This window comes from Manihot esculenta, chromosome 4 (assembly GCF_001659605.2).
Source record: "Manihot esculenta cultivar AM560-2 chromosome 4, M.esculenta_v8, whole genome shotgun sequence".
Classification (NCBI taxonomy): Eukaryota; Viridiplantae; Streptophyta; class Magnoliopsida; order Malpighiales; family Euphorbiaceae; genus Manihot; species Manihot esculenta.
In genome coordinates, this window is record NC_035164.2 from 818,333 (window position 1) to 831,416 (window position 13,084).

At 47.3% G+C, this 13,084-nt stretch overlaps 1 protein-coding gene across 1 annotated transcript; it reads right to left on the reverse strand.

The window, feature by feature from the left end:
* Positions 1 to 5,867: 5,867 nt before the first annotated feature.
* LOC110608182 lies at positions 5,868 to 8,365 on the reverse strand. Its single transcript, XM_021747395.2, has 2 exons — positions 7,487 to 8,365; positions 5,868 to 7,416 (listed from the first exon to the last, which is right to left on the reverse strand). The coding sequence occupies exons 1-2, from the start codon at positions 8,363 to 8,365 to the stop codon at positions 6,160 to 6,162; spliced, it is 2,136 nt and encodes a 711-aa protein (XP_021603087.2). The 3' UTR covers positions 5,868 to 6,159.
* Positions 8,366 to 13,084: the final 4,719 nt, after the last annotated feature.

Genomic DNA, 13,084 nt, shown 5'->3' on the forward strand with positions numbered 1-13,084 from the left:
TACCAGCAGATAGAAAGACGAGCTACCTGGAAACCGTGAGGCAGAAGGCAGGGGAATCACTTAGAGAATACGTTGCCCGTTTCAACACGGAGGCCCTACAGATTCCCGAGCTAGACGAAGGGAGGGCAGTAGAGGCCATGCAGAAGGGGACAATCTCTGCCGAGTTCTTCGGCTCTTTAAGCAGGAAACCTCCGACCTCACTGGCCGAGTTAATGAAGAGAGCGGAGAAATACATAAGGCAGGATGATGCCTTAGTGACGAGCAGATTTGCCAAAGGGACGGCAGCAAAAGACAAAGCCCCGGAGGAGAAAAGGCCGGAGAGACATGAGAAGAAGCATGGGAAGAGGCATGAGCCGTATAAGCAGGCCTGGGAGAGAAGGGACCAAAGGCCTCCTCCCCATCCGCGGGTTCCTGAGCCAAGAACGCTCCCGCCTTGGGTCCCTGAAAAGCCGACCCCTCTCAACGCCTCCAGAGCCGAAGTGCTCATGGCAGTTCAGGATAAGGAATTCCTCCAGTGGCCAAAGCCCATGAGGTCGGAGGCGGATCAAAGAAACCCTGACAAGTATTGCCAGTATCACCGGACGCATGGTCATGATACAAATAACTGTTTTCAGTTGATTGCGGAAATTGAGAGGCTGATAAAAAGGGGGCATCTCAAAAACTTTGTGAAAAAACCGGAAGGGCAGAGGCCTCAGGCCGGACCGGCAACCCAGATGCCGAGGAGAACAGGAGCCGGGCCAGTGAATGATGGATCCAGCGGGACCATCAATATGATTGTTGGAGGAACAGGAGGGCGGATGAACCGTCGAGGAAAGAAAAGAAACCGAGAAGGGGAGACCAGCAGCGGCGAAGTCATGCAGATCATGGAGCATTCTCCCACGACCATCACTTTCTCTCCAGAGGATGCACAGGGTATTCAGATGCCCCATGATGATGCGTTAGTCATTGAGGCTGTCATCAATAACTTTCGGGTGAAGAAAGTCCTGATAGATGATGGGAGTAAAGTTAACCTGTTGCCATATCGGGTTTTCCAGCAGATGGGAATTCCCGAAGAACAGCTGGTCCGAGACCGATCCCCAATCAAAGGGATTGGAGGAGCGCCGGTGCTCGTTGAGGGCAAGGTGAAACTGGCTGTCACCTTAGGAGAAGCACCTAGAACTCGCACTCACTACGAGATATTTGTGGTGGTTAAACTCCCATTGTGCTACAACGTGATTCTGGGGAGGCCGGCGTTGTTCGATTTCGAGGCTGTCACTAGCATCCGGTATCTGGCACTCAAATTCCCAACAGAGAAAGGAGTGGGAATAGTTAAGGGCTGCCAAGAAGAAGCAAGGGCTGTATACTTGGCCACAGTGGCAGAGCCGAGCTCAACTGAAGAAGAACTTGACTCGGAAGTCCTGGAGGTCAGGGATGAGAACAAGGAAGCTCGGACAGAGCCAGTTGGAGAACTGGAGACTTTCTCCTTGTCAGAAGCAGAAGCGAGCAAAATCTTCAGCCTCAACGCCAACCTCACCCAAGGACAGAAAAATGAAGTAATGGCTTTAATCCGGAGTCACGCACCGACCTTCGCATGGAAGCCCTCAGACATGCCAGGAATTGACCCTAAGGTAATGACGCACCGGCTGAATGTCCTCCCTGAAGCTAAACTAGTGAAGCAAAAGAAGAGAGTAGTGGGAAGGGAAAAACAACAGGCTACCCGGGAGGAAGTACAAAAACTAGAGGAAGCAGGTTTTGTTAGGGAGGTAATGTATCCGCAATGGCTGGCAAATCCTGTGTTGGTCAAAAAAGCCAATGGCAAATACAGGATGTGCATAGATTTTACCGACCTAAATAAGGCCTGTCCTAAAGATTGTTATCCCCTTCCCGATATTAATAAAATGGTCGACTCAACGGCCGGCTTTGATTACATGTCTTCTTTGGATGCTATGTCTGGTTATCATCAAATCCCGATGGAAAGCTCGGATGAGGAAAAAACCTCATTTATAACCGAAGATGGGACTTACTGCTACAGAGCTATGCCCTTCGGGTTGAGAAACGCCGGGGCAACTTATCAAAGATTGATGAATAAGATCTTTAAAAACCAGATTGGCAGAAACGTGGAGGTGTATGTGGATGACATGGTGGTCAAGAGTTCAACTTTCCAGCAACACGTTGCCGATTTAAGGGAGGTATTTGGGGTACTGGATCAATATAGAATGAAGTTGAATCCAGTGAAATGCGCTTTCTTTATCAGGGGAGGAAAGTTCCTGGGGTATATGGTGAGTGGAAAGGGCATTGAGCCTAATCCGGAGAAGGTGGAAGCTATACTAAGTATGTCGGAGCCGACCTGTGTAAGGGACGTACAAAGATTAACCGGGAGAGTAGTGGCGCTCAACCGATTCATGTCGAGGTCGGCAGAGAAGTGCTTGCCATTCTTCAAGAAGTTAAGAAAGGTGCCGAACTTTGAATGGACAGAAGACTGCCAAAGAGCCTTCACAGAGTTGAAGAAATATCTTAGCTCGCCCCACGTGCTCAGTAGTCCCTTAAAAGGAGAAGAACTCCTGATATACTTGGCGGCCTCAGAGCAAGCGATCAGCGCGGTTTTGGTAAGAGTGGAAGAGGGGGAACAGAAACCTGTTTTTTATGTCAGCAAGGTGCTCAGAGATGCTGAAATCAGATACTCGAATGTCGAAAAGATAGCCTACGCCCTGTTGCTAGCAGTCCGGAAATTTAAAGTTTACCTGGAGGGTCATCAAGGAGTTGTAATGACAGATCAACCCTTAAAGAAGATACTACACAGACCGGAAACTTCAGGACGGATGTTGGCATGGTCCGTGGAAATCAGCCCTTATTGTCTGGAGTATCGACCTCGGACAACGATAAAATCTCAAGCGCTGGCTTACTTTATAGCGGAGTGCACATTTAACAAGGAGAAAGGAGAATCAGCCTCAAGCATGCCGAAGAAAGGGGAAGAGAGAGAACTTTCTCAAGAGTTTAGCTGGAAGTTATATGTGGATGGAGCATCAGGCGCTGAGGGCAGCGGCGCTGGGATAATGCTTAAGGGGCCGGAGGACTTCAAAGTGTGTTATGCCTTGCGACTAGAATTCAAAGCTTCTAATAACGTGGCTGAGTACGAAGCCCTGGTGAATGGGATGTTAGTAGCTTCAGAGATAGGGGTAACCAATCTCGAGGTAAATAGCGATTCTCAGCTAGTGATCAATCAAGTGATGGGAGTGTATCAGGCCAGGGACCCCATCATGCAAAGCTACCTTGATAAAGTAAAAGCTTTAGAAGCCGAGTTCACAAGTCGAGGAATCAACATCAAGTTTCAAAGAATACCTCGAGAAGAAAACGAGGAGGCAGACCTGCTGAGTCGGTTGTCCAAAGTAGAGCTAGAGCAGCTCCCCGATGACGTGTACATACAGCACGTTCATACCCCTGCTTTCGAAAAGGCTAGCACGGTACTGCAGGTAGAACTGAGCTCGAACTGGATGACCCCATATCTAAGGTACCTGGAGAAGGGCGAGCTCCCCGAGGATAAAGACGAAGCCAGAAAAACAGTAGCTCGAGCCGCCAACTATCAGGTAATAAGGGGAACCCTGTATAGAAAAGGGAAATCCAGCCCGTGGCTCCGATGTGTGAGTCCGGAAGAAGCCACAAAGGTAATGGAAGAGATTCACAAAGGTCTGTGTGGAGCCCACGAGGGAGCAGGGACATTAGCCAGCAAGATATTCAGGCAGGGATACTACTGGCCCACGGTCAAAAAAGAAGCAGAAGAGTTTGTCCGGAGATGTGACGTGTGCCAAAGATTTGCTAACGCCATTAGGACCCCTGCCACTCCTCAGGCAAGCATATCCAGCCCATGGCCTTTCTCACAATGGGGAATCGACATCCTGGGACCCTTCCCCAAGACTACGGGGCAGAGAAAATTTGTAGTGGTGGCTGTGGAATACTTCTCCAAATGGCCAGAGGCAGAAGCAATCGCCACCATCACTGCTCGCAAAATGATAGATTTCGTGTGGGGGCATATCATCTGCAGATTTGGCATACCCAGAGTGCTTATCTCAGACAACGGTAGACAATTTGACTGCAGCACTTTCAAAGCCTTCACGACGAACATAGGAATATGGCATAAGTTTTCCTCCGTAGCTCATCCCCAGACCAATGGTCAGACAGAAGTTACCAACAGAGCTATCCTCCAAGGATTAAAGAAACGGCTAGATGGAGCAAAGGAGAATTGGGCAGAAGAACTCAATAGCATCCTATGGGCACTTCGAACCACTCCCAGAGCACCCACCAAGGAAACTCCGTTTGCACTTGCCTACGGCACAGAGGCTGTAGTCCCAGTCGAATTGCAGGTGCCCACTCATCGGGTCCAATTCGTCAGTAAAGACACTAATGGGGACAAATTGAGAAGCAACCTGGATGCTCTGGAAGAAGTTAGAGAAGAAGCTCAAGTCCGGACTGCTGCTTATCAACAACGAGCAGCGAGATATTATAATCAAAAGGTCAGAGAAAGAAGCTTGAAGGTAGGCGACCTGACCTTAAGAAACCTAGAAGCTACGGGGAAAAGAGCAGCTGCAGGGAAATTAGCACCGACCTGGGAGGGACCTTTCAGAGTGACGAAAGTGGTCAAACCAGGGGTATACCGAATAGAAGATATGCAAGGAAATCCTGAACCTCACGCTTGGAATATCCAGCATCTAAAGAGGTATTTTCCCTGAAATATTTTGTAAAGAAAAAACGTTGTATTCTTTAAATAGTACATTTGTTTACAACGTGTGACTGTCCTTGTGAATAATATTCCAAAAGAAGACCGGGATCCCCAAGATCTCCCGGGTAACCAAACAAAGACCGGGATCCCCAAGATCTCCCGGATAAAATAACAAAGACCGGGATCCCCAAGATCTCCCGGATCAAGATCTCCCGGATAAAATAAAGAAGACCGGGATCCCCAAGATCTCCCGGGTAACCAAACAAAGACCGGGATCCCCAAGATCTCCCGGATAAAATAACAAAGACCGGGATCCCCAAGATCTCCCGGATAAAATAAAGAAGACCGGGATCCCCAAGATCTCCCGGGTAACCAAACAAAGACCGGGATCCCCAAGATCTCCCGGATAAAATAACAAAGACCGGGATCCCCAAGATCTCCCGGATAAAATAAAGAAGACCGGGATCCCCAAGATCTCCCGGGTAACCAAACAAAGACCGGGATCCCCAAGATCTCCCGGATAAAATAACAAAGACCGGGATCCCCTAGATCTCCCGGATAAAATAAAGAAGACCGGGATCCCCAAGATCTCCCGGGTAACCAAACAAAGACCGGGATCCCCAAGATCTCCCGGATAAAATAACAAAGACCGGGATCCCCTAGATCTCCCGGATAAAATAAAGAAGACCGGGATCCCCAAGATCTCCCGGGTAACCAAACAAAGACCGGGATCCCCAAGATCTCCCGGATAAAATAACAAAGACCGGGATCCCCAAGATCTCCCGGATAAAATAAAGAAGACCGGGATCCCCAAGATCTCCCGGGTAACCAAACAAAGACCAGGATCCCCTAGAACTCCCGGAAAAAAGCGAGAGGCCGCCGGTGGGGCCCCAAGATCACCCCGGAGCAAAAAACAGACAGGATCTCGTAAGATCTCCTGCAAACAAAAATGGTCGGTGAAGGACTTAAGAGCCTCCCAAAAAAAAAAAAAAAAAAAAAAAAAAAAAAACTCAGGTTCCGACCTCGAGGAAAAGCTCGGGGCACCTCAGCAAGTAAACGACGACCTCAAAATAGAGGCCAAGTAGAAATAAGGAACCAAGAGTTACCAGTAAAAAACATGTTCCGACCTCATAAAGAGGCAGGGGACACGACGGCAAAAGGGTGTCGAACTCAAAATGCATGCTAATGATTAAAGGTTTAGCCGAGGCAGAAGGACGGGCTTCCAGCTCGGATAAACATATATCCTTAAAACCCAAAGGCATGAAGGCCAACGAAAAAACCAATATTCTCTTCATATCGAGACTAAACTCGTCTAAGGCATAAATAAAGAAGAAAAAAGCTACATCCAAAGCCCAAGTCAGTTTACCAATGAACTTGATCACACTGTTAGCTAAAAGCTAAAAGTCAATACAGCACTTATAAAAATACATTACAAGGCATATGAAAAATTAACAAAACATTACAATTCACCTCTCAGGCGAAGTAGGAGGATAGATACTCCTTAAAGGACTTACATCAGTTAAAACTCCCTCGCCCACATTATCCCTATTTGCAGTGACATCTGCAGGAAGCTCAGTATCCCTTGGATCAGAGCTCTCAACATTAGCAGCAGGAGCAATCTCTGACCCAAGGTTGGGGTTCTCCTCCTCAGCAACAGGGTCATCATCCTCCGACCCAAGGACTTCCACGTCCTCTTCTTCCAGCTCGGCTTCATCCGAGGAAGACACAGTTGACCGGCCACCAACACGGCAATCTCCCCGGGGCATAGGGAAATCATCCTCTCCATACATTACCGGCTCGCCATCTGAATCTACCTCCCGCTTGCGAAGCTCTGACAACGGGATATCAGGAGCCTGCCTAGCTTCTCTTAAACCACGATTATAGCCGGATGAGTAAAAATGAAGGGCTTTATTAACAATAGCCCTCTTCATTTCAGCAGAAGCTAAATATTTATCAAGATGCGCTTCACAGGCCTCAGCTACAAACTCCTTAAACTCAGAAGAGTCCTTGTAGCTCTGAACAGCCAACTCACCGGCCTGAATGATCTTCTCCTTCAGCTCATCAGACTCCTGATACTCCGCTATGCATTGCTCACGTACCAGCTGAGCTTTGCATTCCAAAGCCCTGACTTCCTGGTTAAGTTGATCATGACGAAGTTTGAATTCTTCAGCCGAAGAAGCCAGATCTCTGATACGGTCAGAACTTGCACTCAACTCCTGCTCGAGGACCTGCACCCGAGCTAGGGCTGCCTCTTTCTGAGTTTTCTCCTCCTTCATATGAGCTTGAAGTCCATCAAAATCTGCCTTTAAGGCATCATACAGGCGCTGGACCTCCGCTTTTTGGCCCAAAGCCTCATTCCTCTCCTGAAGGGCATTCGCCATAGAGGACAATTGCTCCGAAACTCCTTTGCAGCGAGCCTCCAAGGCAGTTGCCCTCTCATCCGACTCTTGGAGAACTTTGCAAGTCCGAGACAGCTCATTTTCTAAAGACAAGGTATGCTTCGCTGTACCAGCTATTTCCTCCTCAGCCTTTTTAAGGGCCTCCAATGCAGAGTTCAACTCCGCCTGGAGGGTCTGGATTTGTTCTCGAGCAGCAGCCAGATTCCCTCTTGCATCATTAGTTGCAGATATGTTCTCCTCCTGACGCGCCTCCTCAATCCGGCGGACTACAGACTCCCGGAAGGAACGATCACGGATATCCACCTCCGTGACAAGACCCGTCATCTAGCACAGGAGAACAACAGTCAAGAAAACAAAACAGAACAAACTGAAAAGACAGGAAAAAATGACTTACCATCAGTAACATCTCCCTGATTGTGTTCCCGAGCTCTTCGCGAGACCGAGATCGGAAAGACACCTGTTCCTCAGTAGAACTGGCTAAGAGACCAGTCAGGGCGAGAAGACGGGGATCCGAAGCTTGTGTAACCCCGCCGAACATCTGCACTCTGAGAAGGTCAGCAACAGCACTGGCTGGAGACTCAGAGGTAATGTCCGACGCTTTCAAAGCGTTGCCAGAGGAAGGTAACGGAAGCTCGGCAGCAGCATTTTTTCCTTTCCCAATGGAAAGAAGAGCCGGGGCAGACCCTGTAGTAGCCCTGGATTTCTTCCTAGCTGGAGATGGGACAGACGTTCTATGAGAAGCTGGGCGCTTTTCCCCGGTCTTTGCTGAAATGCCCTCAGAACCCCCAGGTTCAGTCCTCACAGGGGCAGGGGCATCTTGGGTAAGATCCTCTGGAGTTCGGTCCTCTATAAGGACAATCTCCAACCCCGTCCCGGAGGCCTCCTTGTCTTTACCCCCAGATACCTTCTCAGGAGAGTGGGCAGTACCCTGCTCCACCTGCTCGACAGCAGAAGTCTGCTCCGTAATAACCAAGGAAGCCTCTCTCACGGCCTCTGAGGAGGCTGGAGCAGACCTAGACCCTTCAGCAGACTCCAAAGTTGAGCTCGGTCCGCCACGGCCAGATGGCCTGGATGACTTGGAGCTGCGAGAGCTCGGCTTTGCAACTTGAGAGGGCACTCTGGCTGGAGATCGGCTAACCTTCTTGGAGGAAGTCGCTTGAACCACTTCCATAGCAGCTTCCGATACCGAACGACCAGCTGAAAAGGCGTCATAGATTGCATGAATATTGTCCCGAGATAGGACAAAGTTCTTGGGAAACTTGATCTCGTCCATTTTTACTTCCGAAGCTGCAAAAATGCGAAATCATGAAAGTTAGCATACATCCCAATATTACAAGCAAAGTAGAAACCACATAACTGGACAAAGCGCTATACCCATAGACCGGACGTCCCTACGGTTGGACACGTACGAACACTTCTCGACATCATACTTCCTATCAACGGAAGTCAGTCGAAGCAACCCTACTTGTTCAACAATACTCAAGTTGGGCAGGTCGTTGGAGCCCGGATAAATCTCTCCCCAACGTAGGTCTACCTCCCACGACCGGTCAGTCCCTAATTTTAGCTCGGCTACGAGGAAATTCTCTACCCACCCCTTTATGGAATCCTTGTAGCCCGTAAGAAGAGATAATCCCCTACGAGGGGAAAAATAGTAGAAGTTCTGGACCGCCTTTACAAGGCGGAAAAAGGTCACGAACAGACAGGCCGTAGGTGCAAAACCCCAACCCAGGCAGACAGACTCGAAACAAGACATGAACAAAATGGAGTTTGGGGATAACATTCGAGGAGTTACCCCAAAATAATCAAAAACCTCAACAAAGAAAGGAGTAAAAGGCAAGGGTAGGCCAAACTCTTTCTGCTTCAAGAAAAATACTATGCTACGGTACTCTTGAGGATCCACCAAACCCGGAGGAGGAGGATAAGGCAGGACTATCCTCTCATTTGGGTAAGGTGCTCGAATCAGATACAGAGGAGTATCCAGAAACCTCCGAGAAAGGTATTTAGTTATGTTGGCAGGCGTAATGTGGGACTCAAGGTTAACAACATCAGGGAGTTCCGAAATCGCCATAAAAGAACAAGGAAGCGTACCTGAGAATGAAATAAGGTAAAAACGCAGAAGGAATGGCAGAAAGACAGAGAGCAGAAAGGAGTTGTTTTCCTCAGCAGCCAGAAGGAATTCGAAATGACAGCCAAATAATGAAACAGCACTTTAATCTGTATAGTTTTGTCTTGGAGTGGCGCGATCATTGATTACCCTCGAAATTTACCCTCCCGACGGTTGGCTAACCGGTGGGAAGGTAAAGGGGGCAAAAAGAGGGGCAAAAGGATGACCGCTGGGCTTCTCTGCACACAACAGGGGCCAAGCCCATCATAATGGCCCAGCGCTCAAGGGCCCACGCGCCGCATAAGAAGCCCAACTCGTCAGTCAAAGTAACTTAGCCCACAAAGATTTACCTCTTTATCAATAAAGGGGATAAAAGGGGCAAGTTGTGAAGAGACCCAACAGTACAAGCAAACAGGAGCACAATCCAGGTCAGACTTGCTTATTATTAGTTCTGACGCGATTGTTATAAATACTGAGAAACCGGGGCGTTAAGGACACCTCGGAGTCATACAGAGCTAAAGGCTCAGAGTTCAACTTAAAAGCAGAGTTCACAGCTCGGTATTCTAGCTCGAAAAAAGAAAAATCGAAAGCAGAAGCTCACGACCAAGTATTTTGGCTCGGAAAAATAGGGCTCGTAGACCGGATAATACAGCTCGGAGGAGCTAACCGACCTCCCAGTCAGTTATATCTTAAGGTCGAGCTCGTAGGTCGGACAGCATATCTCGGGGAGCAAGTCGACCTCCCAATAAGTTGGGTCGGTCCGGAGGACGGTTTGTCGACTAAAAGCGGGAGTTCCTAAGTATTATTTTAGCTCGGAAGAAATAAAGTTCAGTTAGTTAGAACTACAAAGAAGACAGTACCAGTACTTCATCCAAAACAAAGAAAGAAACAAGCTCAAGTATGAACGAAACATAGGAATTTCATTAAAAGAAAAGTACATTACAGAATGGAAGACTATCCTTTAAGAATTTACATATCCGAACCTACATTACAGAATGGAAGACTATTCTTAATGGATTTACATGTCCGGGTACTTCGTCATCTACGATTACATCATCTTAACCGATCTCAGCACTCAAGTCTTCAGTCCGGAGGATACTCCAGCTCGATATGTGAGTTCGGCAGAAAAGCCAGGATCTGTCTCGACACTATAGGGAAACTCCTGACGTTGATTCACGGAAAACATTTCATCCATAGGTCGGCATTCGGTTGCCCAAATGCGATGCAGAAGGCGCGGTGGACCTTGGTTCCGCATAATACTGGTACTTCCCACCAAGGCCACGCAGGATATAGGTATTGAACATTTTTCACTGTTCCATCATAGATAGACATTCTGAAGGACAATGGAACAAGTGGATGTTGCAAACCTACACCCGAATGTGAGGCTTGATACAACCATGCACATTCAGGGAAATCAGCGAAACATTCTGAAGAGCAATGGAACAAGTTAGAACCCTCAACGTCTTGAAACATATATGGAGCCAGCACCCTCTCAGGAGCCCGAACAAAAAGAGGAGGAGGCCGGCCAGACGACCTGGGTGAAACCGTTTCAGCAACTTGCCGAACAGCCTCACCCAGCGACTGTCCTAGCAGCAGAACCTCCAAAGCCTCGTTCAGACCCCCTGAAGGTAACCTTAAATCTTTAAAATTTTTGAGCTGACCCATTTTTTATCTCAGGCACTGCAAAAAGTTCAAAAACAGGTACAAGTCAGAACAAATCCTTATCAGAGAAAACAAAATAACACGAAGACTCAGGATTACCTCCAGCCACTTAAAGAAAGCGTCAGATGGATCCTCAACAGATGAAACAGGATGATCTCGCCGAAAGAAGGGAGCAGACAGAAAATTGCAACGAGGGCAACCCTTATACCAACAAAGAGTTTGAAAACGAAGAAAAACTGGCGTTGATATATACTCGAAGTCTGAGGCCTAAGCACAAAATAGAGTTATACTAGACTCTAAGCTAGCCAGGCCAGACGTTCCTCGGAAAGGAAAGAAAGGACAAGCCCAGATAATGATGACAGAAAAGCAGAAACCACGAAGAACAGAAAGAGTAGAGAAAAGCCAGAAATGGAAAAGGCAGAGGAGACGCAAAGACTGCGCAACGCCAGAAAGATGAAAGGATTTTATGGAGGCATCTGAACACGAACAGACACGGTATTAATGGTTCTTGATATTCACCCCCTCGACAGTCGGAGCAATAACTGCCGAGAAGGTGAAGGGGCAATTGATAACCGCTGGATTTCTTAACCCCGAACCAGGGCCTCGACCATAGCCAAAAGCCCATCAAGCAGAGGCCCACATACACATGTGAGACAAGCCTGACCCGTATGCCTTCAAAGGCCGGGCTCACCCATCTCCTTCATTCAGGCCGGCCCAACCCGCGCCAAGCAAGCCCTCTCCTCTTGGGCTCAGCATCTGGTCCGACTCTCAGCCCAGCCCAGTGTCAGACCCAACTCAGACAGCCTGGCAGATCCATACGGATGTACGCATGGGGAGAATCAGAGGCCGTTACGCATGGAGCAGGCGGCTGATACCCTCGTACACCCAAATCCGCATGCCAGAGACGCGTGTCCCAATCACAGAGAGGCCTTTACACGTCACCATGAGCCAAGCAGAAAAGATAAAAGGGGAGCACCGTCCCCAGGCAAAGGAGGAGGTTGGAAGAGGAGTCTGAGAAAGTTGTATCAATCATTGTCTTGTAATACAAAACCCTTGTAAAACCCTATTCCATTGGATCTCAGATCATCATAAATGTTTTGTAATTTCTTACGATGTCGCTTTGTATAGTCAAGTTCTTTGCAATAATAGACGACAATATCACTCGAATCACTGTTCTTTGCAGTATTTCCACCCTTATCATTCTTCTTCTCAGCATCACTCCCTTCTCCTTTGGCAACTTGTACATTAAGTTGTTATGTGGATTAGATGTTCTTTTGTTCTTAACAATCTGCTGAAGACTTACTGGAGAAAGTTGAGTTCAAAATTGGAAAAAAAAAAAAAAAAACTTAGATTTGGCAGTCTCAAATTCTAAAGAAAGACTAGCCAAGAAGTTTGTAATTGCCATTTGTTTTCTCTAAGTTTGATGTTTTTTAATGTCCGTGCTAAATGGCAAAAGTATATTCAGCTCCTCGTATGTTTTCTTGAACTCCATAAGGTGAGTTATGAGTGACTTACCCCTTTTTCAGCTCGGTAAAAAGATTGACATACATTGTAGATTCTTGAGACATTCCTTTTGCAAAATACAAAAATTTCAGATAATCTATTAAATCTTTAACAAATTCGCAGTGATTAATTAAGCTAACTACCTCACTATCGATTATCGATTAAATTTGTAATTTGCAAAAGAAAACATGCATCAGCTCTAAGTTAAGCTTGTTTGGTTTCATCAGCGGAGGGATCTTGAGTTAAGCAATCATCCTTATCAATACATCATAAAAGAACCCTGATTTTCCTACTCTACTCTAAATAATTAGCCCCTTTCAATTTATGCTCAGTAATTTTTGTGGGCATTGGAATAATTTCAATGACATAGTATTTACTATCAATGGCCATGTTAATATCCTAATCAGCACTAGCAGTTTAGACAAGCTAATACAACCACCTCATGAGAAACGCTTCACCCAAGAATTTAGAACTTAATCAAACCACAAAAAGATATTATAGATGAAAACAGAACTTGCACAGTACTAGAAATAGATCCTGCATAGTACCAAACATCAAGAGAGGAACCCATTGCAACAAGATCTGGTGACAAGGGCGATGCCGAAGGCTGGTCGGAAACACTGGGGCGACCTTCAGAACCAAGACTGGAGTCTCACAAGATGTGCCATGCACCCCTCACTCTCCGACATGTGAAAGTGAGCCCAAAAGAAGAAGTGGTGTGTG

Excerpts from the sequence above, each read along its gene's own strand:
- LOC110608182 (XM_021747395.2), bottom strand. The coding sequence starts at position 8,365 with ATGGACGAGATCAAGTTTCCCAAGAACTTTGTCCTATCTCGGGACAAT. Across the intron at positions 7,417-7,486 it reads TCAGGGAGATGTTACTGATG|ATGACGGGTCTTGTCACGGA; the intron begins GTAAGTCATTTT and ends CTCCTGTGCTAG.